Source organism: Pholis gunnellus (genome assembly GCF_910591455.1).
Source record: "Pholis gunnellus genome assembly, chromosome: 10".
NCBI lineage: Eukaryota > Metazoa > Chordata > Actinopteri > Perciformes > Pholidae > Pholis > Pholis gunnellus.
In genome coordinates, this window is record NC_136537.1 from 58,126 (window position 1) to 82,301 (window position 24,176).

The window sequence follows — 24,176 nt, forward strand, 5'->3', positions numbered from 1 at the left end:
AGAAACAGCGCGCAAATGGCGGATGATTCCCTGCATACATATCACAGCATTTGCATGCATTACCCCGGTCTGTCCTCAGGCTCAGACGGGCCCGGGCCACCAAGTCAACAAGTCCTCCACTCGCGCTCATCACACGTTGGTTCATTATGGAACGCACTTTACGGACAGGTGTGTGTGTGTGTGTGTGTGTGTGTGTGTGTGTGTGTGTGTGTGTATTTGTGTATGTATGTGTGTGTGTGTGTGTGTGTGGGGGGGGGGGGGGGTTGTCGTCCTCCATCCCCTCTACTCTGGCGTCAGGGATGAGATACATGAGAAGCCACTCGGATCAGCTTCGAGAAAGGCAGAGCGAGATAGAGCGGCAGTGAGGGAGACCAAGGGGGCCGAGCGGGGCGTTGACGGGCAACCCCGCTATCCAATCAGAAGAGAGCTCTCAGCGTGACTTACAGCCGCGGGGGCTGAGAGGGGGCGGTTCGATGCAAAAGGGGGGGGGGAAGAAAAAAGCAAAGAGTTGAGTGAACAGCGTCAGTAGAGTGGAGTGGAAGGGACCGCAGTGAGGGAGCAGGGTGCCAAGAGGAGAGAACCGAGCTCGAAAGCGAGAGGACAAGTCGGACATTTACCATCAGATAATAGGGACAATCACAGAACACAAGACTGATCTGTTATTGTTTTTATGTGGATATTGATTTCCTCGTTTTCAAACTGCGCTCCAGACTGGTTCCACTGCGCTTCATTGGAATGCGCGCGGTAGCTTCTCCGGACACGTCTGAGAAGCGACACAGCAGAGAAGGGACAGAAAAAGAGGCTCTGCGGTCTTTAAAACTCCTTTCAGAAATAAAAATGCCTCTCTTCTAATGGGACAGATTTTTTCCGGACGTCTTATACATTCCTGGAGACTTTTACGCATTTTTGGAGACATTGTCAGCCGAAGGAAATGGGTGATGGGACAGGATATTTTGTCCATTAACATAGGATAATACGGTTTATAATATTCTCTACCTAAGTGCACTTGTTTCCCTGCGATGATTGTGCTTTTGATTGTCCTGTGCATCGCGGATGGAGTGCTCTCTCAGATACGCTACTCTGTGCCGGAGGAGGCGGACCATGGCACCTTGGTGGGGAATATCGCCGAGGACCTGGGACTGGACCTTACCAAACTGGTCTCCCGCCGTTTCCAGGTGGTGCCCAGCTCTCGCACGCCGTACCTGGAGGTGAACCTGGAGAACGGCGTCCTGTTCGTTAGCGAAAAAATCGACCGGGAGCAGATCTGCAGGCAGAGCGCCAACTGCCAGCTCAACATGGAGGTGTTCTTGGAGAACCCGCTGGAGCTGTTTCGGGTCGAGATTGAGGTGGTGGACATTAACGACAATCCGCCTAGCTTCCCGGAGACAGACATCACGGTGGAGATCTCGGAGAGCGCCACTCCTGGCACCCGTTTCCCCCTGGAGAGCGCGTTCGATCCGGACGTGGGCTCTAACGCTTTGCGCACTTACGATATCACCACTAACAACTACTTTTACCTGGATGTGCAGACCCAAACGGACGGAAACAAGTTCGCCGAGCTGGTCCTGGAAAAGCCGCTGGACCGGGAGCAGCAAGCGGCGCACAGGTACGTGCTGACCGCGGTGGACGGTGGTCAGCCTCCCCGGACTGGCACCGCGCTACTGGTGGTCAAAGTGCTGGACTCTAATGATAACGTGCCGGTGTTTGACCAGCCCGTGTACACGGTGAGCCTCTCGGAGAACGCACCGGTGGGCATGCTGGTCCTACAGCTGAACGCCACTGATCTGGACGAGGGACTGAACGGGGAGATCGTTTATTCCTTCAGTAACCACATATCCAACCGCGTAAAGGACCTGTTCAGCATCGACCCGCGCACCGGACGCATCGAGGTGCGCGCAGAGGTGGATTTCGAGGAGAGCAGCCTCTATCAGATCTTCGTCCAGGCCAAGGATATGGGGCCAAACGCCGTGCCCGCCCACTGCAAAGTGCTAGTCAAAGTCACTGACCTGAACGACAACGCACCGGAGATCACCTTCAGCACCGTCACCGAGTCGGTGAGCGAAAATGCAGCTCCCGGTACTGTCATTGCGCTGCTGAGCGTGACGGACCGGGACGCGGAGGAGAACGGACAGATCCACGTGGAGATCCTCGGCGACGTCCCGTTCAAATTAAAAACGTCCTTTAGGAATTATTTCACCATTCTGACCGACGGCCCGCTGAACCGGGAGCAGGCGGACTCCTACTCCGTCACCGTGGTCGCGCGGGATAAAGGGACGCCCTCACTCGCTGCCAGTAAGTCCATCCGAGTCCAGGTGTCGGATGAGAACGACAACGCGCCCACGTTTACGCAGGCCATATATGATGTGTATGTGACAGAGAACAACGTGCCGGGGGCGTACATACACGCTGTCACGGCTCTGGACCCGGACGTCGGGCAGAACGCGCTCATCAGCTACTCCATATTAGAGTGTGACATCCAGGGCATGTCGGTCAAAACCTACGTGTCCATCAACGAGGAGACAGGCTACCTGTACGCGCTCAGGTCCTTTGATTATGAGCAGTTGAAGGATTTCACCTTCATGGTCCAGGCCAAAGACGCGGGCGCCCTGGAGCTCTCCTCCAACGCCACGGTCAAAGTCATCATCGTGGACCAGAACGACAACGCTCCCGTGGTGCTGGCCCCACTGGGGAAGAACGGCACCGCCAAGGAGCCCCTGCCCCGCTCCGCCGAGCCGGGATACCTGGTGACCCGCATCGTGGCCATGGATGCGGACGACGGCGAGAACGCCCGGCTGTCATACAGCATCCAGAGGGGGAACGAGAACGGCATGTTCCGGATGGACTGGAGGACGGGTGAGCTCCGCACGGCGAGGCGGGTGTCGGTCAAGCGCGACCCCCACCAGCTGTATGACTTGCTGATCGAGGTGAGGGACCACGGTCAGCCGCCGCTTTCCTCCAGCGCCAGCGTGCTGGTGGTGCTGGTGGACAGCGTGGCCGAGGGCCGCGGCAATGGGGACCGGGGAGGCACTGCCAAGGCCAAAGACGGGACTCTGGACCTCACGCTCATCCTCATCATCGCCCTGGGCTCCGTCTCCTTCATCTTCCTCCTGGTCATGATCGTGCTGGCCGTGCGCTGCCAGAAGGACAAAAAGCTCAACATTTACACCTGCCTGACCAGCGACTGTTGCCTGGGCTGCAGCGCCTGCTGCTCGCGACAGGGCCGGGCGCGCAAGAAAAAGCTCAGCAAGTCGGATATCATGCTGGTGCAGAGCGCCGGCAGCGTCGGCGGCGCTGGCACGGCTCAAGTCCCCGTGGAGGAGTCGGGGAGCTTCGGCTCCCACCACCAAAACCAGAACTATTGCTACCAGGTATGTCTGACTCCGGAGTCCGCCAAAACCGACCTCATGTTCCTAAAGCCGTGTAGTCCGTCTAGGAGCACAGACACCGATCACAACCCGTGCGGGGCCATAGTGACAGGGTACACAGACCAGCAGCCCGACATCATATCAAACGGCAGCATTTTGTCAAACGAGGTAAGAGTCCCTCTCATACCTACAGTTTAAACCCTCAGCATGTCTGAAGCCACTCACACACAGATGAGACCCGGTCTGATAATGTTGGAATACATGACAGATGTGTCTTCAACATTTCCCCTCAGCTCACTGACATGTCTGCTCTACAAATAAATTATTAATAAAGTTATTGGGAGCTAAAAAACACAACATCCACTGACTTCTTTAAGCCCAGCACCACGATTAGACTCCCTGAGGGGGAGGCCGGATCTGAAACAGCAAGGCTGCATGTTTGATGTTAATATAAAATCAAATCTGTGTATATTCAGGTATGGTGGCTCAGAGGCTGCTGGTTGCTGTGTGTGTGGGTGTGTGTGTGTGTGTGTGTGTTTGTGTGTGTGTGTGTGAGAGCCCCCCTCCCCCAACTTGATCTGTGTGGGTTGTCGATGGTGTGACAGTAATCATGTAACACCAGGTGGTCACACACTAAAAACTGGCCCTTCTCTTTCAGACCAAACACCAGCGAGCTGAACTCAGCTACCTGGTTGACAGGCCGAGACGTGTCAACAGGTAAATATGGAGAGACGCTCACGTCACATCTACCCCCCCACATGTTTATTGAACCTCTCGTGGGCCTACTGCTCCGCTCCATCCGTTGATAACTCTTGTTACTGTGATGATGATGCGGAGGAGGATGAGGATGGGGATGAAAACATCTAGAAACGGCTTCGATTTCACGCTCTCTTTTGTCTTTCAGCTCGGCGTTCCAGGAGGCGGACATGGTGAGCTCCAAAGACAGCGGCCACGGAGACAGCGAGCAGGGAGACAGCGACCACGACGCCACCAACAGAGGACATTCCTCCGGTAAGAAGCGGCTTCTGCTGCAAAAGTGTGCGTGATCGGCCTCTTTCTGCGCTTGCTGGGTTTACTCGGTTCAAAGGGACAAATTGATGTCTCTCTGGCTTCTATAGGACTGGAGTTAGCTGATTAGGAGGGGGGGGGGGGGTCTCCTGCTGGGCTGCAGCACATGGGAGTTTGTATGTATGTGTATCCATTATTACAGAGTTTAATAAACATTAAGAACTTTTCCCAGTGACCCCAGTACTCTGGGTAACAGCATAGTCATTTCGATGGTAGGGTGGTCAATTAAAACATATATTTGAAATAGAATTAAAAATAATTAAAAGACATAACCATGTACCCAACATAGCTGACGGTCCATAACACTTCTTGACAATGCACTACAGACACAATATTTAGAAGAGAGAAGACACGTAGAGAGAAGTGACTGTCATGCTGGTCACATGGTTTTTGGGACAAACTGTTTTTTAGTTGCAGGGTAATGGACATTAATAAACTGAGATATGTATGTATTTCATTTAATAATTCAAAGTGAAACAAATTGTATTTTTCCATAGTATTTACATTTTTTAAATATGTAACATAAACAATGCTCACTTGAATGTTTCTTAATCACGAGTTTGATTCAATAAAGGACATTGCATAGCTGTCACTGCAGCAACATCGTGACGATGTCAACTGTCCCATAAAATGTCTCGATTTGAAATTTGCTTTCCCTTAATCTTCTTTAAATATGAGATTTAAAAAGAAGAGCAATACCATGATCGTCAGTGGACATGAAATGTACCCCTCTGAAAAAGTGAACGCTCGTTTGAGTTCGGGCAAACAACGCTGAAGCTGTTACGTTTGAGACGTTCTGATTTCCCTCTGGTGGAAAAAGAAGAAGAAGCTCAGCCTGGCTATTGACAGAACCCGATCCTGGTCCCTGTGAGCGCCCTTGATGGGCGTCTCTTCATATTTGCACCCCCCCCCCGGCGCTGCAGTTTGTTAATGAGGCGCCCGCTCCCCATGAGCTTGGTCACTCGGTTGCTGGAGACCACTTGACGTGCCGGGCTTCTTAATGAGGCGCTGGGAAGCGGACCAAATGGATCGCTGCTCCGTCGTCAGAAACAAAACAGACGATTCAGTCGTTCATTAGAATAATTAACGCGTTCACTCGTGCAACTACTCTCTCTCCCTCTCTGACCACATTCTTCCATACCCATCCTTTTTCTCTTCCTAAAGCAACCTATCTGAGCTCTTACAGCCTGGTCCCCACTGACTCCTCGGGCCCTCTGTGGAAAGGAGTCTGTCGTGGCGTCCGGTCAGCCTCAGTACGGGGGCCCTCACATTCGGCCCCGGCTGGGTTTACACAGACCCCAGTGAACTGAAACAGCCCCCATGTATTAGCTCTAGCTAGCTCAGAGTCAGACCCTCGCAACCGCTTCAGGTTTGAGTGTTTTTTTTTCCCCACTGTGGAAGATCGTCACTCCTAATGTGGGCCCGAGTCATCCAGCTGCTCCATGTGGAGGGACTCGTCCTATTTTGAGTGCATCAGCATTTCATGTGAGCGCTGTCAGCTTCTGGTTCTGGTGTCGATGCCAAAGGGACACTTTATGGACGGCTTACTTTGAGGAAGATAAACCCTTTTAAGACAAAAACATTGTTATTTCAAATCCTCTGATCATTTCAGAGGCTTCTGCTCTGCTTCCATGTCTTGTTTCAGACTCGTGGAAAGAAGACATGTACTGTATCTCTTTGTCTATTTGACCTGTAGACCAAAAGTTACCATTACATTATGCCTCATTTGCATATTTAAACGTAACATTCATTTTTACCATATTCACCAATATTGTCATTTGTTAAAACATATCTTTAAAGCCAGAAATCTCCACTTCAGTAGCTCTTACATTCACTAAACTCTCCACTTCCATTCCCCTCTTTATTCTCAAGGTTTGTACTGAGGGTTGATCAGAGGCTGATTTATGCAACATGTTATTACTAAAAACATGGAGAAAATATGGTCTATTTTTGATTTATGGAGTTATATTTATATATATATATATATACTGTATATATATTCCCTCAGTAAAAACCTTTGACTGTAATGTGTTAACACTATGACAGAAGATTTTTAAACCTGGCCTAATCCAATGTTCAGATTTATGTTCTGGAATCATATGCAAATTAGTCCATATTTAATAAGACGATGACTCATTTGCATGTTTAAACATAACATTCCTAATACCAAACATAATTGTATTAATGTCTGTAATCAGCGGAGGAAGTTTCATGTTCCTATTCACCTGTCGTGTCTCCTTAAAAAGAAAAGTCTTCCCGGGCAGGAAGTCCAGCTTTGACAGAAGGTTGTTAATGTGCGCACACATTAGTCCGAGCTCTCTCCACACTCAACAGTTTGTGATACACATCTCAGCCCTGCAGTCCAAAACCCAGACCTGCACAGAGAGCCTCTTCACTGCAGGCCGGAGCTAAAAGATGGACCGTAAAACTTCACCGGTTCATTACTTACAATTATCTTTTGTACTAAAAGTGTTTAGGTATGTTATGTTCAAATATGATTCCAGAACATAAATCTGAACATTGGATGAACCCAGGCTTTCGTTGTGTTAACACATTACAGTCAAATATTTTTACTAAGGGAATATATATATATATATATATGTATATTTATATATATATATAAAATAATCTCCATAAATCAAAAATAGACAATATTTTATATAATAATATATTATGTTTTTAGTAATAACTTGTTGTATAAATCAGCCTCTGAATGATATGTGAACAAACCGTCAGTACAAACCTTCAGAAAAAAATAAAAACGGCCTTTAAAGATATCTTTTATATTAGGACATTATTGGTGAATATGATAAAAATGAACGTTACGTTTAAATATGCAAATGAGGCATTATGTAACTTTTGGTGGATTTAGGAGAAATCTACACAAAGTGATAGAATCCAGTCTTCTTTCCACAAGTCTGAAACAAGACATGGAAGCAGAGCAACAACGTATTTTACCTTTAATGTCGTCTAAACACGAGCAGCCGTACAAGCAGTGAAATCAGGAACTCTCATGAGGAAGTATCTTATCAAAGATGATAAAAGAATAAAAATGTAACGGCACATTTGGCACAGTTTGAGAGGCTTTGCTGCTTTGGACACATATTTTCATTCTGAGGCAGCCAGCTGCTTTATGTCCTATTTAGAGTGTGTAAGCTCTTCCTCTTCACACTCCGTATCTGTGTGGTGTGTCCAGGCCCGGCAGCACTTCACTGCTGACTTTGAGTACCCTTGGTGTGGCGATGGGAGACGGTTACTTTGTCGCCGAGTTATCAGCCGGGCTTAGTGCTTTTAAACAGATTATTTGCTCTGCATTAAGTCTTTGTTTGATTAGGATAATTGATAGCGTCCCACCGATGTGCTCCCACAGTGCTGACGGAGAGAACACAGGCTTTTCCGCTCTGTGTGCTAATGCAGTTTGTCAGCGGCGAGGGTCCGCTCCAGCCACGTCACTGTGTAATAGATGCTAATGTTAAGTAAACACGTGTCCGTGTCACTCGTCTCTCAGCTCTAAAGGGACGTCAGGGAAACAAACTCAATCTGTTTTTGTGCTGAGGTGTTTTATTTGTGCATTTAATCAGATTCATGGGAGCATATTGTTTTTTTTCATCTTGGGCTATATATGTTGAATGAAAGCATGAGCACTACACACTGACAGACATGAAACCCTCCTCACAGAGGAGGATGCTGCTGTTCACCCTTTCTTTTTGTACCGTATTGATGGTGGTACAATATGTCTGACAAGCAACCACTACGAGATAGTCGACGCAGCCGCTTGTGTTCTTGTTCATGCAGCTGGCTGCGTTGTGGTGCCAACTGTTTTTTATCCATCAAACTTACCACTTAAAGAGTCAGAAAAATCAGCTGTTAAGGACATATGACCGGGATGAAACACACACACACACACACACACACACTCAACACAGACTCAACAAAGATGCCGAGATTATATTGCAGGCTTTTCAGTGTGTGCTGGAGAGTGACAGAGAGAGAGAGAGAGAGAGAGTGACAGAGAGAGAGAGAGAGAGAGAGTGACAGAGAGAGAGAGAGAGAGAGAGAGAGAGAGAGAGAGAGAGAGAGAGAGAGAGAGAGAGAGAGAGAGAGCGCGAGAGAGAGAGAGAGAGAGTGTGACAGAGAGAGCGCGAGAGAGAGAGAGAGAGAGAGAGAGAGAGTGTGACAGAGAGAGTGACAGAGAGAGAGAGAGAGAGAGAGAGAGCGAGAGAGAGAGAGAGTGACAGAGAGAGAGAGAGAGAGAGAGAGAGAGAGAGAGAGAGAGAGAGAGAGAGAGTGACAGAGAGAGAGAGAGAGAGAGTGACAGAGAGAGAGAGAGAGAGAGATAAGGGGAGGATTTGCAGTAAAGGTCAAAAGCAGGAATCAAATGAACAATTACTGCACATTAGGTGTCCTTACACAGTGCTGTGTGCAGGTATGTGTGTGTGGGGTTGGAGTGGTGATGATGATGTGATGATGTGATGCCTGTTATACTTTGGTATGAGACCTACTAACTGCCTCTCCTACTGTAACACACTGTTGTCATATATGCATAATGTGCTTCCTTTACAACACATCAATGAAAAATAGCCCACAGTGATTCTGTTTACATTTCTGGAATTAGGGCCCCACATATACACAAAATATCTCAAATCTCCAACAAGAGCATGCACTTCATTCCAAACGGCATTATCTTGTGTCTTTGGCATTTCATTCGTAGCGCGCTGTAAATATAGAACATTCTGGTATTCTTATCTGAACTTTTCTTTTTTTGTACGAGTGAGCCACGTCAGGTCCAGCAAACGCTCCTGGCTTCTGATAACTGTGTGAATGAGCAGTGATAAAATTATGAATGACACCTGTGCGTTCATGTGAACTGAACATTTGCATAATTAATGCCCCAATAACACCGTATAAGGCAGCGCGTCCCGCCCCATGTGAAGTCCTGCCTTCAGAGAGTTTTAACAGCGCCAGCAGCAGAGTGATGGGACCTATAGAGACAAGGACCGGGGCCACATAGGGAGAGCGCAAACTATGACATATACAATCCATTAGTAAAAAACCGTAGGATGGATAACAGCAGAGTAATGTCACATGACTGCTACCACTTCTGGACCAATCAGACATCGTGAGAAAATACAAAGTACAAGATAATTGGTGATTGCTCCAAGTTTTCCTAAATAACTCGTATAAATCACTAAAGAGGGAATGTGTTCGTACGACTACTTCTTGCAGGAGGCCCACTGACTTTTAACTGAACACAATATGAACAGAGTAACTGTATTTTACTGTAAACATAATACAGTGTATTGTAATTACAGTCCTCTCACTCGGCCTCCATTGTTGTTCACATCAAAAAGAGCAACCCTGAACTCCTGTCTATAGGGTCCAGACTGGGATCTAAGTGATCTACTTGGTGACAGGCATTTTCACAGGTGCATTCTGGGGGCAGGTTATTGATTATTGAGTTAGTCATTTTGTTAATTGTTAATTAAGTTGTTGCGTCTTCCCAATTGCAAAAAAAAAGAAAGAAACTTTAATGAATGACAGAAATGGAAAAACTCAGAATGACAGAAATGGAAAAACTCAGATCTGTTTTTGTAAGAATAGAAATATCATATTGTATAAATACTCCACAAGCAGTAAACTCAGTTCAGTGTCTCACTCAAGGACACTTTGACATGTAGACAGGAGACGGTAGCCGAACCGCCAACCTTGTGGTTTGAGGACGACCCACTCTTCTCACTTATTCAGGGCCTCTTACATATATACATACATATTTCATTACTTACATAGATTCTGACTGTCGTGTTCCTGCTTTCAGACACACTAATTTTATATATGGATGTAAGATGTATGCATGCATGAATATATGGATGCTAAAGAAAGAGAGCAAATATTTTCACTCGAACTATGTTCCATCTCATATATAGCACGTTTCTGTTTAAATACAGTGTATATGAACTGTATGATGTCAGTGACTGTGCTGGCTAAGAAGCAGGGAGAGGCTCTGCATCATATATATTGGATGCTCTTTAAATAACACAACATACATGCATAACATAGCAGCAGCATTGTAATCATTTTAATTTTGTAGCTGGTCGAAATGGAACTCAATTTGGTGTATCAGTTTGATCTATAGCAACTATGTCAGCAGAGACCTTGTATGTCCAGTGAAATAATTTGACACATGTCGTCACAGTTGGTATTGTGTCTTTACATATGATCACATACTCGCAGGTATCATTTGATCATTTTACTATATTTAGAACAGCCGCTCAGCCACTGAGGTGAACTTAAGGAGGTGGACATATGAGGTTGTGCAAAGATCTGATGGAGTTACCAGATCTAGTCACACGCTCTTTTTTAATGCTCTTCATTGGTTCAGTGTTTGTAAAACCCACACACAGAGGTCAAGGGTGACCAATAGCACTGATTTATGAAAGAAAAATTAAATGACTAAATATGAATTTACAAGGTTTCCACCAGTATGTAAAATATTGGCGCTCAATGTAACTAGCAGCAGTATATCAAATATAATATTATATATCATAATATATCATATAATTGTAGTGAGTAAAAAGCAGGGGTGGAAGAAAATATCGACACACTTGAGTGTTGCGATATTATGTTTTCAGTGTTGCGATATTATGTTTTCAGTGTTGCGATATTATGTTTTCAGTGTTGCGATATTATGTTTTCAGTATTGCGATATTTTGTTTTTAGTATTGCAATATTATGTTTTTAGTATTGCAATATTATGTTTTTAGTATTGCAATATTATGTTTTCAGTATTGTGGTATTATGTTTTCAGCATTGCAAAATTATGTTTTTAGTATTGTGGTATTATGTTTTCAGCATTGCAATATTATGTTTTCAGTATTGCAATATTATGTTTTCGGTATTGCGATATTATGTTTTCAGTATTGCGATATTTTTTTCAGTATTGCAATATTATGTTTTCAGTATTGCAATATTATGTTTTTAGTATTGCGAAATTGTTTTCAGTATTGCAATATTATGTTTTCAGTATTGCGATATTATGTTTTCAGTATTGCAATATTATGTTTTTAGTATTGCGATATTACATTTTCAGATACTGTTATTAGTATTGCAATATTATGTTTTAAGTATTGCGATATTATGTTTTCAGTATTGTGATATTATGTTTTTAGTATTGCGATATTGTTTTCAGTGTTGCAATATTATGTTTTTAGTATTGCAAAATTATGTTTTTAGTATTGCAAAATTATGTTTTCAGTATTGCAATATTATGTTTTCAGTATTGCGATATTATGTTTTCAGTATTGCGATATTATGTTTTTAGTATTGCAATATTATGTTTTCAGTTTTGCAATATTATGTTTTTAGTATTGCAATATTATGTTTTTAGTATTGCGATATGTTTTCAGTATTGCGATATTATGTCTTTAGTATAAAAAATAATTACAACTCTATAAATTATAACTACACACACATACACATAAACACAGAGTATGATGCCAAAACTACTAATATCATGTTTTCAGTATTGCGATATTATGTTTTTAGTATTGCAATATTATGTTTTTAGTATTGCAATATTATGTTTTTAGTATTGCAATATTATGTTTTCAGTATTGCGATATTATTTCTTTAGTATTGCTATATTGTTTTTAGTATTGCGATGTTTTCAGTATTGCGATATGTTTTGTGATACTGTGTTGATTCTCAAAAAGATTTAAATGCAAAGATTTGTGTCAGTCGGTGGTTCATCGTGTTTACCCCCAACCGAAAGATACCAGTGATGTCATCTATCTTAAGCTATTTATTTACCATTAATGTAAACATAGACAGGAAGTCGCATAATGGAAAAAAAGAAATTCTTCTTTGTTTTAGTACATATATATATAGAATGGTAATTCCTGTATCATGAGACTTATTATATCGTCAGATTCTTGCCAATACACAGCCGATTTGAAAAGTACAGTAGTGTGGCAGTACTCGAGCAGTAGAGCAGCAGTACGAGAGTTTATGAAAGATGAGCAGCAACTCTTCACACAGCATGCAGGAACTGCGACAATCTCCATTTTTACTAAACAATTGAAATGATTAATTATGAAAACTGTCTGATTAAATGTGATTCAATCATATTCAGTCCCAGGAGAACGTATGGATCAACTTTTCAGTGTGAAACTTCCTTCTGGACCTTGAAAATGGTACTTTAACTCTTTCAGGCCCCTGTCGTTGTGGGGTTTGCTGATTTGCTGCTGGACCCTCCAGGACCACTTCTGAGTCCCGCTACATGTGTAAAGTACATATTATCAATATAGCCAATGTCTTGTCTTCTCACACTCACACACACACACACACACACACACACACACACACACACACAATGCTGCCATGATGAATTCGTCCTTAGGCCTGTGGTTCATGTTATCACCGTGGTAACAGCTCGCTGATCAGTAATTCATTTTTCAGACCTCTGCATAGCAATTACCAAATGAAGGTTATTATGGAGACTTTGCGTTTGCCCTGCGCGAGCGCCGTGCCGAATGCTAAGAGGAAGTAACGAGGGTCGGAACGCTTCAAGAAGGCCTCTGTCCCTGAGTCCTCGTTGGCCTCGCTGCTTGTTTTCTGGCTCAGGACATGTTGACACACTGCTTTTTCAAACCGACGTGGAGGGCGGTGTACTGTGCGCCGCCTGGATGGAGCCTCACAACTCACGCCGACTGTTTGCTGTGAGGAGGATTGTTGGAGAGCTACGTAGTGGTAGAGAGAAGGGCATTACCCACAACTTGTATTCACATTTTAAATGTGTGCGTGTGGGTGTGCGTGTGCGTGTGCGTGTGTGTGGGTGGGTGGTGAGGGGTTTGATTTTACTGCAGGAATGTTCTTATCCTCTTGATTCAATGGAGACTGTCTAATGTACCTGGATGTCTTAATCTGGTGACTGAAATGTCTCTGTGTGGGGGTGTGTGTGTGTGTGTGTGTGTGTGTGTGTGTGTAAGAGAGAGAGAGAGACAGAGACAGAGAGACAGAGAGAGAGAGAGACAGACTAAATGCCACATTTCCCGTTCCCATTTTGAGAATCCACACAGCATCCATTTTGTAATAGAAGTGGAGCTCTGTGTCCTCTTCACTTCTGTTTTTTGCCCACAATGAGGGAAGCACTGATCCACCTCTTCAGTCCGACACTGATACCTGGGATCAGGGTATCTACTGGAGTCTGATACCTGGGATCAGGGTATCTACTGGAGTCTGATACCAGCGACTTTACTAATAAGCTGTAAAGGCTTTTTAGGGATTAATCCAATCATCTTAAAACAAATGTATGAATTGGACATTTCTTATTTAAATTATTGATCAATTCAGCAATTCATTTACCTAACATGAAGATCAAAAGCGTTTTGTAATTGAAATTTCATTATTTTATTTCGTCATTGTCTCTTAAAAATAAAGAAATATATTAGCCATTAGATAATAATAGACCCTGTTCTGATCAGCATACAAAAATGATTCATTTAATATCTGTATGTAGCAACACCTTCCCTGAACTGGAGAAGCAGTATTATTTTTTACCTGAAAAAATATACATGCCAAACTATAAATGTTATCTATCATTAAAATAAGACAGCGTACACAGCAACTTGGTGAAAAATCTTCAGAATTACAATTCAAGTGTAATCCTTTTCTAATGCAGTAACAAACGTAAGCAGTTCATAATGTTCATAATGTTCATAGTGTGTAAATATTGAATTGAACCAATATCCATCAGGCTGTTGGAGTTGGCCTGATATCGGCATCGGTGCTTCCGTACCCACAATGCAGCGCTTCCCTGCACGTCCAGGTGCTCTGACACAGTTCAGGTCCTCTCCTGCCATGTAAGAGGCCGTATTAAAACCTAATGTGCTGGTGTTATTTATGGCACGGCGGTTAATATTTAATAAGAAACCCTGTCGTTTGGAGACTGGGCACTTTTCCAAGCTGTTAGTGACGGCAGGCCAAATTAATCCGCTTACTAACAAAGCAAATTCCCCCTTTGCTGACCGCTAGACACACAGACACACACACAGACACACACACACTCCCTCTGCTTAGTGTGACGGCAGCAGATCTCGTTCTAATCGGTCTGTATTCAGAGGGATTAGTAGCAGATCGCCCGAGCTGGACAGTTCAGATTGGAGCCCCAAACAGTGAGTCAGACACACATACACACAACATGCGGATTTAGGTTTGAAAATACATGCAAACACGGGATCTAAAAAAACCATATGGGGCAATGTAACACAATTTGGCTGAAGGCTTACACTCGGCCTGCTGTGCCGAGCAGCTCGTGTGCACGTTACCCTTTTGCTCTCTGACCAAAGTGCCTGACATGCTGCAGCCTGTTGTGTCTGCTCGGCTCTAGGGTCTTATGTTCATGTCTTTTGCTTCTATGTGTATTGGTTTAGTCTGTACGTTACTGTGTTTATCTATGAATTTTATTTCCATTTTTATTTTAATTTGAGTAATTTTTGGCTGCCCAAACACCTGGCAGCCTCTCTGGCTAACTCTGGCTCACTTACAGTCACACTGTTGATTGGTGTGCGTTGTCCCTGCAAAATACACAAATTAATAAATATAATCAAATAAAAGTGATTTTCTCACGGAGAATTCCAGCTAGCTAAAAAAAGCCTTGCAAACAATGACTCCACATGAAAGCTCAGACTAGTTAGCAGCAGTGTACCTGCAGCAGTGTTTGTGACGGGGCGAGGCTGAGGGCCCGGCCCGGGGCAGGCTGGGTAATCCAATACATTGAGTTTGTGGTTGGGTTAATCGAATGGCAGGCTTTGAAGTATTTGTACTTTGTTTTTTTCTTTCTAGTCCACCACCTCTCAGAGGGAGGTGTTTAGTACTTTTTACTTAAATTACTTCACAAACTGAGAATGTTGTCGAGCTGAAGGATGAGTATATTAATCGACTGACAGACAGTTTGTTGTAAGTTTATTCTATTTATGTGTAATAGACATGAATTCCAATACTGATGCATTTTATCGCTTAAAGCTATTTTTATCTTCCCAATAATACAAATCTCCATTCCATACAACAAGCATAATACAATACTGTTCACTTCGTACGCGGCCACAGGATGCATGCTGTCTCCAGAACAGTTGTTTAATTAGTTTATAACGGTTCATGAAATTAAAATGAATGACTGCATTCCTGATTCTTCTTTAACCACCTTTTTGGCATCAAAGAAAGAGAAAAAACAATCTGCTGTTGATATGGAAGGGAAGGTTGTGTGGCTTTAAAGGAAAATGCTCCTGCTGCTCTGATAACCTCTTATTGTTTCTTCCAGTGCTGCGTTCAGAAGGGCGTGAACCCACAGACTCAGAGCAGGTTAGAAGGGGTTAATACAAAGGTAACGGCAGACAGAGACTGATCTGAGCACAAGGAAGCAGAGTTTCAACTCAGGACACACACACACACACACACACACACACACACACACACACACACACACACACACACACACACACACACACACACACACACACACACACACACACACACACACACACACTAAAGTTAACGGAATATGAAAAGGCCCAAATACCAACGTCAGATGACGCAGGATGAACTGTTACGTTGCCATGACAGCAGCGGTGCAGAAATGACTTTAATAGTGCAACGGATCATAAAACTCACCGATCGGATCAGCACAAACGAAAGGGGAGCGAACTTGGAGATCCCTCATCACGTTGTTTTGCCGCCGATACTAAATGTTGCTCATTGGTGATCCGTGTTGGCACACAGACCCCCTTGTTGTTCCAGCTGCTCTACAAGGCTCTGCTTCTTTTGCCACCATCCCAACACAAATATTTCAATGCTCTGAAGTCAATAAACCATCAAATATTCCAAATGTTATCCTTTTACTTTGTTATAGTCATTTATATTGTATTTTTTCAAATGATTAGGAAATAAAAGATTGTATTTTCCTTGATTAAAACTTGTCATCAGTAGTTTTACTGATGTATTATAATCTGCTTTAGTATCGTAAACGTCTCTAATATCTATTTTATATTCACATGTTTTAGCTGCGACTTATTCTTCGGGGGAATGTGTAACATTTGCTTCTTCTTTTAAGGTATAAAAGGAATTTAAGGACCAGTTGTAAACAGTTATAGATTTTAGGCTCATCTACGGAGCCCAATTCTCGCTAAAGGAACTACCACTGATAAGTTTGACTAAGAGTTGTATTGTGATTATATTCCAAACAAAAAATTAATTACATACAAAAAAATAGACAACGGGTCAGAAAGTTCAGTTCATTTTCCATATGGTTCATAGAGTCAGTTTGGTTTGTTCCTACCACACCTCTTGTGGGAAGGAAAAGGAATTGTGGTCCAAAGATATCTCCATTTGTAGCTCGCCATCCAAACCTATACAGGTGCTCCAGAACTCAGTCACAAAAACCTGACCTAAAAAGGCCACAAGGAATGATAAATGAACATGAACTTTTAAAGGATAAATACAAATATCTGTCATGTTGTAAATCATATTAAGACATCAGTCACTTAATTATTAACAGGTTTCAACAACTGCACAGTAATGAATTGCTGAAACAAAAAGAAACCCAAAATAATTACAGGGCTAAAATAAACAAACTTCCACAATCAAATATTAACCCAGCTATGCTAAGCGCTAAGCTAGCGGGAACTAGCTAAATGTTAAACCAGCTGGAGATTAAATTCAGTCTTTGTTCTACTCACCACTGACTGCAGATTTAGTGCGCAAACCCACACGGTCTAGTTACGACACCGATAGTAGCCGCTGGTGCTCAGATGCCGTCCGGCTGAACCAAAGGTAAACAGGAAGTGACCTAATATTGACCCGGATATTTATGGAAGCTGGCGGTCCGTGATTGGCTACGTAATTAAAAATAGTTCCTGGATCAGAGGGTTACAAATGCATGCTCTGACCGGGAGCAGCCATTCTTACAATTTATGCAAATGTGTGTCTTTGATGATTATGTTGAGGACTCAGCTTGAGTCATCAGGACTCTAACTTTGTGTTCCTGTTATTTCTGTCTTGGATGTAAATCCTGGGAGAGGATCACTCTCTGTTGCTCTCCCTGAGGTTTCATCTGAGCCGAGGGTCTTTGATCCTAACGACGGTGAAAGGGAATATGACAAGAGGAATATGCATAAATACATATTGTGAGAGAGTAGCAGAAAGACGTTGGGTGGTGTTGCGTGCCTGTGTGTGCATGTGTGCGTGCACGGGCCTCATGGTTCCCGTTTGTCTTGCTTGTTCAAGAAACACTCAAGACCTAAACCTCTCCCGTTTGGCCCCCCCCCCCCTTCGCCTACAGGCGCCGATCTCTTCTCTAACTGCACGGAGGAGTGCAAGGCCCTGGGCCACTCCGATCGCTGCTGGATGCCCAGCTTCGTGGCCTCCGATGGGCGCCAGGGCCCGGACTACCGCAGCAACCTCCACGTGCCCGGCATGGACTCGGTCCCGGACACAGAGGTATTTGAAACCCCCGAGCAAACGGCTGATAGGTCATTCTCCACCTTTGGCAAAGAGACGCCTGTCAGTCACCAACATCTCCACCTCCACCAAAACCACCAGCACCACCACCTCCTCAAAAACCATCATCTCAGCCACCAGCAGGGCTCCCTAGAGAGGAACGAGTTGGATGCATTTCCACCCATTACCCGAGCACCTTATAACCCAGCTTATTTGAGTGAGTATCGTGTTTTGCTGCGGCCTAAGCGCCCGCCGCACTTCTCTGAACCGCTGATCGAGTTAGGTAAAAAAAGAAATGCGATTCCAAATGAATCCCCCCCCCCTGGACTGGCTGGCGGAAGGAAGCGAGAAAATTCATTTCAGGTCTGACCCCTGTTCTCCAAGCCCTCCTGTCAGACTGTTTAACTAACTCTTCCCTCTATCTCAGGCATCTCCATTATCTCCCACTGTGATGATCTTATCTTCCCTCACCTACCATTTCAATTCATTCTCACACACACACACATACACACATTTACAAACCTCCAGCACCGATTGGCCTGTGGGCCTTTCCAAATGAAACATGCCAAAAGCAATTATGATCTATAAGGTTGCTTTGATGTGGGTGGAGATGTTAGCATTAAGGAAGCTCTGTCTCGTTATGGAAAAAAAGAAGGTCTGCTGTATATAAGACTCCTACAATGAAACGTGGATGTTTTCAATCAGTGATGAAGAGCAGCGGCAGTGAGCTTAGCGTCTTTGTGTCGGAGCTGCGGATCAAAAGCCACTTTTAGATATTCAAGAAGAAAAAAAACAACATTCTTTTCCCAAGGAATTACTGTTTCTAAACTCATTCAAAGGCCACAAAGAGATACATCCTCAATCACTGCAATTTAGAGATAATGCTTAATTATAATTTTGTCAAGCAGCGCCTGAAGAGGCCTCTCTCTCTCTCTCTCTCATCCTCTGACACAGCTAGCTGGAATTATCAAACTGTCAGAGCTCTGCTGCTTCCATAGCGCTAACATTTGAAACCACAGCGTGATGTTAGGAAACAGCAGGGAAAAGATGTTTTTTTTCCCCCGTTTAATTAATGTTTTATTCATTTGCTATGCTTATTTAATTTTTTTTGAAAAAGACTGGAGTGACTACCACGAGGAATTACAGCTAGAATGTACTTCAGCAGTGTAGACCACGTGTAGAATAAAGACCAAGCAATTCAAAAATCATGTCGATATCAAAGAATGTAAGAGCACAGATCTGACTATCGGGATCCTCATCTGTCAATGCTACCAGTCCTCTACACACCAGGGACTCTTTATACTGCTATTAATGCTATTAATGCTATTAATGCTATTCATTCACATGCCAATTTATTTGAACTGTTGAATACATACATATATTACAGAACAGTTATATACATACATATATATACATATATATATATATATGTATATATATATATATGTGTGTATATATGTATATATATATATATATGTGTGTATATATATATATGTGTGTGTGTATATATATATGTGTGTGTGTATATATACACATATATATATATATATATATATGTGTATATTGTCGTGGAAAATAATCTTTTTAACCTCCCGGTGAGAAATAATCGAGATGAGAAAACTCTTAAAATATAAAAACATATTTATTTAACAGACACTAATGATAATTCAGCTGAATGGATAGAGCTCTTTCCCCACAGATGGTTCGGAGGTCTAACAACAAGGAATAGACAAAAACAGAGTATATGCACGTTATCTCGTCTCCTCCCTTCACAGATGTCGTCCTCCTCTGTCTGCCGCTGCACAGACCAAGGCCAGTTCCCAGCCTTTTCGTGGGAAGAGGGTTAGGTGGTGAAATAACACTACAGCAAGTCAGAAATGCTAAAATACCAATGAACTCATTTATCGTTAGGTTTTAAATGAGCCTGGTTGGCCTCATCTACATATATGCAGGTTTAAGCGATACAAGTTATACCTAAAAGAATGATATGATAAATTTCCACAACATATATATATATATATGTGTGTGTGTATATATATATGTGTGTGTGTATATATACACATATATATATATATATATATATATACATATATATATATATATATATAACTTATCAACTGTCAAAAAAAACTGTCAACAACTGTAAAAAAATAAATAAAAATACAACAGAAGCGATAAAAAGCTATATGCAGGAACGACAAGAACTGGAATGTAAAAATAACAAAACGTAAATATTTAGTGAAAATGCATATTTGACAATAAAGGGCTCTTTATTAATATAAAAGAAAAGAACAATGTGAACACAGCAGAGAGCATTCCAGCTAAATACAGCATATAAGAAATACATGATGTACAAATAAACTTCTTCTGCAACCAAACATCGAGCAACGAGCAACAGACGATGATGATCTGTGTCCTGGTCAGCCTGTGGTGCTCCTGGTGTTCTCCGGTTCTAGTAGTTTCCATGGATGTGCTTATTATGCGCTGACGATGCTGCACTCCAAGGTGAAGGGCTCCCGATACATCGCTGCGTCTCCCACCAACGCCGCTCACTCCTCTCTCGCCCTTATGCTAATGAGCGCGGGGTGGCAATGGTGGAGTGTGGGGGGGGGATAATAGCAAAGAGGGAACAACAGTCAGAGAGAAGGCTGGGAGGGAAAGAGGGGAGGGGAGGGGAGGGAGGAAGGGATGGAATGATCATGCCAAGAGGCTAAAGCTCCCTAATCTGATCAAGTCAGCCAGTGATACACAGAGACTCTTTTGTCCTGGAGGTGCAGGCCTGGGTCGGGTCAGGGAGGGGTGCAGCGGGGGAGGGGGGGTGATAGCCATCATGGAACTCAGACAACATGGAGGTGGGGCATGAATGAGAGGCTAGACTGAGCATCCCTCTTTTTTTGTTGCCCCCCCCTTCCAATGTCACTATTCCCATAACAGCCCCCCCCCCACTTCACATCCATAGTCACACACACATTATCCATGAGCCATTTCACAGACTGAATGATGTGTGAATGAGGCCATTTAAAGGCCGCTGCTGTCCTCTGTGATCCCTCCCCTCTGGGACCTCTGCTTATGCTCATTTCAACAAACAAAAAAATAAAATAGCAAATTTACTTTCAGTATCTTTCCCAGAATGTTACTGCAAATGTTCTGTTGCATTGTTTTTAAAGAAGCCACCCGCTCACACAGCTAACCACACTTTGTGTCTTTCTCTGCTTCTTGCAGCGAGGGAAAGGGTTTGCTAGCTCCTTCCGCGTGGACATACCGGAGACGGCGTGACTTTGCACAATCACTCCCCCGACGACCAAGGCTATATATATATAAATATATATAAAAAAGAGCATCAAGTTTTTCAACCCATTTGCCCTCCCGCCCTCATCCCTCCTCACCCGGAAAGAATTTATAAAAACACACACTACACCACACACACAATGAGGAAGCAACCCCCTCAATGGAATTTCTCTGGAGCTTTGGAGGGCACCCCACTCTCGGGATTAGGAGACAGTCCGACCAAGTGTGTGTTGTGGGAGGGGGGGTGATGGATTGGTGCAGGCAGGTAGACGGATAAGCCTTACCGGGAGGACCCCATTGTCTCAGCGGGACTGAGAAACTGACAGAGGAGGAGGAAGGACAGCGGTGACGGAAGAGATCAAACCGGACACTGATCTCTCCGACCCTTTCCAATCTGCGAGTGCCTGTTTACAGTACTGATGTGTACATCTTTAAAGGAGAAACTAACACCAGATGAAGACTACATAAGTGTACTGAGAGACAAATCAAAGCCAGAGCCACCCAGAAACCCCGCCACTGAGCCCTTTAGGCGTTTGTACTCGCAGCGAGACGCCAGAATTGTACAGGAGAATCTTTGTGCATTTCAAAATGCAATACCACTGTTTTAGACTTTTCTATTCTGTTTGTGCGGTCAGGTGTCTCTATTCCGATCTACTTCGAAATTTGTAAGAAAAGATTGTGGGCAGGATATGTTTTATTTGATGACTTCTTTTCACTTTTTTCTTCCTTTTGCTTTGGGTTGGGTTTGTTCCTCACAATGTTTGACCTGCACTCTGATTCTGAGACGTGGAGTAGTTTTCTATCATGTGTGAGAAGTGTTTACTGTACTCTTTTAAAGTTTCGAGCTGAATATAAAACTCTATATATAAATCTATCTATATCTACTTGTTCTGAAGGCGTGCTATCCGTTTGCTGGGTTCCACATTGTGATTCAGAGGTCTGACTTTTGTTTAAGTGCCCCTGAAGAAGGAGAGACAAAGAGAGACAGAACAGCCTTAGCAGATGTTAAACTCAAGTTCTCATTGTTCGACATTATGTCATGATTTCTTTTCCACTTTTGGATATTGATAAAGACCATGTCTATAAATAAAAAAGGAAATAATAATTTAGATTGAAATCCATGGTAATTCTGTGTCATTGTAACCAACTTTAAGGGTCCATTTATAAAGAAACAGATCGAAAACATGGCTAAATGCAAGCGGTGTTGTACACAAAGCAGTGGAATGGAGTATACACACATTTCTTTCTCACACATTACGAACACAAACACACCAATATGCCAACAATAAACTGAAAAGAAGTGGTAAAAAGGTGGGGTCTGATGTGCTTTTATTGAGACGCATGTCCCGGTCCTTCCAGAGAGAGTACGGCTGCGGTCAAAAGGACGGTTCCTAACTGCGTGAAATGATCCGGAAGAATCTAAGTGTCAGACGTGGTCAGCATAGGAGACACTGAACCATCCTTTGTGAAAGGACAGGAGATAAGGACGTCCCACAATTCCTTGCAGCAGCAACATTTAAAGTGATGCACCATTCGGCCGTCGATAACGTCCCGTCGCCGTGCGTCATTGAACACTGGATACAGTAAAAACATCCTTCTTAGGAGGTCGGACTCTGTTTTGGATGGAATGAGTCAGGAAGGTGTTTGTTGTTTTCTAAGTGTTATAAATAAAGTTGATTATAAAAATCTACCTTTGCATAGTGTCAGTACAGTAAGATTCTTTGAGCACTGCTGTCTTTTCCCGTGAATTCTCCTTTCCATCTTTTCTTTTTAGTCATTTGATTATTTGCAGATTTGTCAGGGAAGTTGAAGCTTAATCACAAAGGCAGATCCGGCACTGTGACCTAATTGTGTGATCCTATTGAGGGAACCGGTTTAAGAAGCAAATAAAGCTGATTACCAATAAACTCATAGAGACCGCCTCGGGCCCAGGCAGGACAATGAAAAACAAAACATGATGCACAGGACAAAGTATCTTGTGTTGTCAACAGTTTTCATTTATTTCAATACAATATTCAGTTTTTAAAAATATGATTAAGACTCCATTGTGAGGACTGTGCAGCAGTGAATATCAAGTATTTACGTAAGTTGTACTTTTTTATTCCATCCTTTTTACATCTGCCAGCTAGAATCCAAATTCTACACACAGAGCATTACAGCCCATAAACATGCATGAATGAGACTGGTAGTGGTGAAAGATGTATGCAGACATAGTGAAGTAAAAGTTTTATAAAAAGTGATGCATTAACATTTTAATACTGTGGCGGCTCAAGGGCAGCACATTTCTATGTGAAATGATGTTTCCATTAATGTGATGAAGAGGAAGTTGTCAGGTATTTTAATTTGTTGGATCAGCCCAACACAGACATGTTTCCACTTCACCACCTCGTCTCTATAATTTACTGTCCATTCTGGTTACATAAGCCTGTATGACCTTTAGATGTAGTGTTTAGTTTGAAAACTCAGCATAACCGCTTTCATGTATTTCCTTTAGCCAGTAAGTCTCTTTAGCTCTTTTCTAATTTGATTTGTTTAGCCCAATATCACAATTAACACATTATGCTCGGAGGGCTTTCCAATCTGCACAGCACCCGACATCCTCTGTTAAAGTCCCCATAAAGTCATGTGGAAAAAGCTTTGATGGTGCATTCAGTCACTGGTGAACTCTTGATACCAGAGGAATGTGTGCAGCATGAGTCACTATGTGCACGACTACAGAGTGTTAGGGCCAGGCATAAGAGGAAGATTCCTTTTACTTTATTCTGCATTTTGAAAATGATTTGTTCTCTTTATCTTCTTTATTCTTGACATTTTGACTTTATTCTTGAAAATCAAACTATTAAAAAAGTCCTCCTCTTTCCATTTCTTCCCTCCTTCCTTAGCCTAATCCTCATTTACATGACAGATGATATTGTGCTGTTCTGCAGCATTTACCACAGAGACAAACATATGGCACACCTTTATTAC

General features: G+C 43.2%; 1 protein-coding gene across 1 annotated transcript; it reads left to right on the forward strand.

Annotated features, from left to right (window-relative positions):
• Nucleotides 1–1,019: 1,019 nt before the first annotated feature.
• On the forward strand, nucleotides 1,020–21,197 carry pcdh10b (protocadherin 10b; the record flags this gene model as incomplete). Its single annotated transcript, XM_079167853.1, has 5 exons — nucleotides 1,020–3,533; nucleotides 4,024–4,082; nucleotides 4,270–4,376; nucleotides 17,764–17,921; nucleotides 21,144–21,197. 5 exons carry the CDS (start codon nucleotides 1,020–1,022, stop codon nucleotides 21,195–21,197), a joined length of 2,892 nt encoding a protein of 963 aa, XP_079023979.1.
• Nucleotides 21,198–24,176: the final 2,979 nt, after the last annotated feature.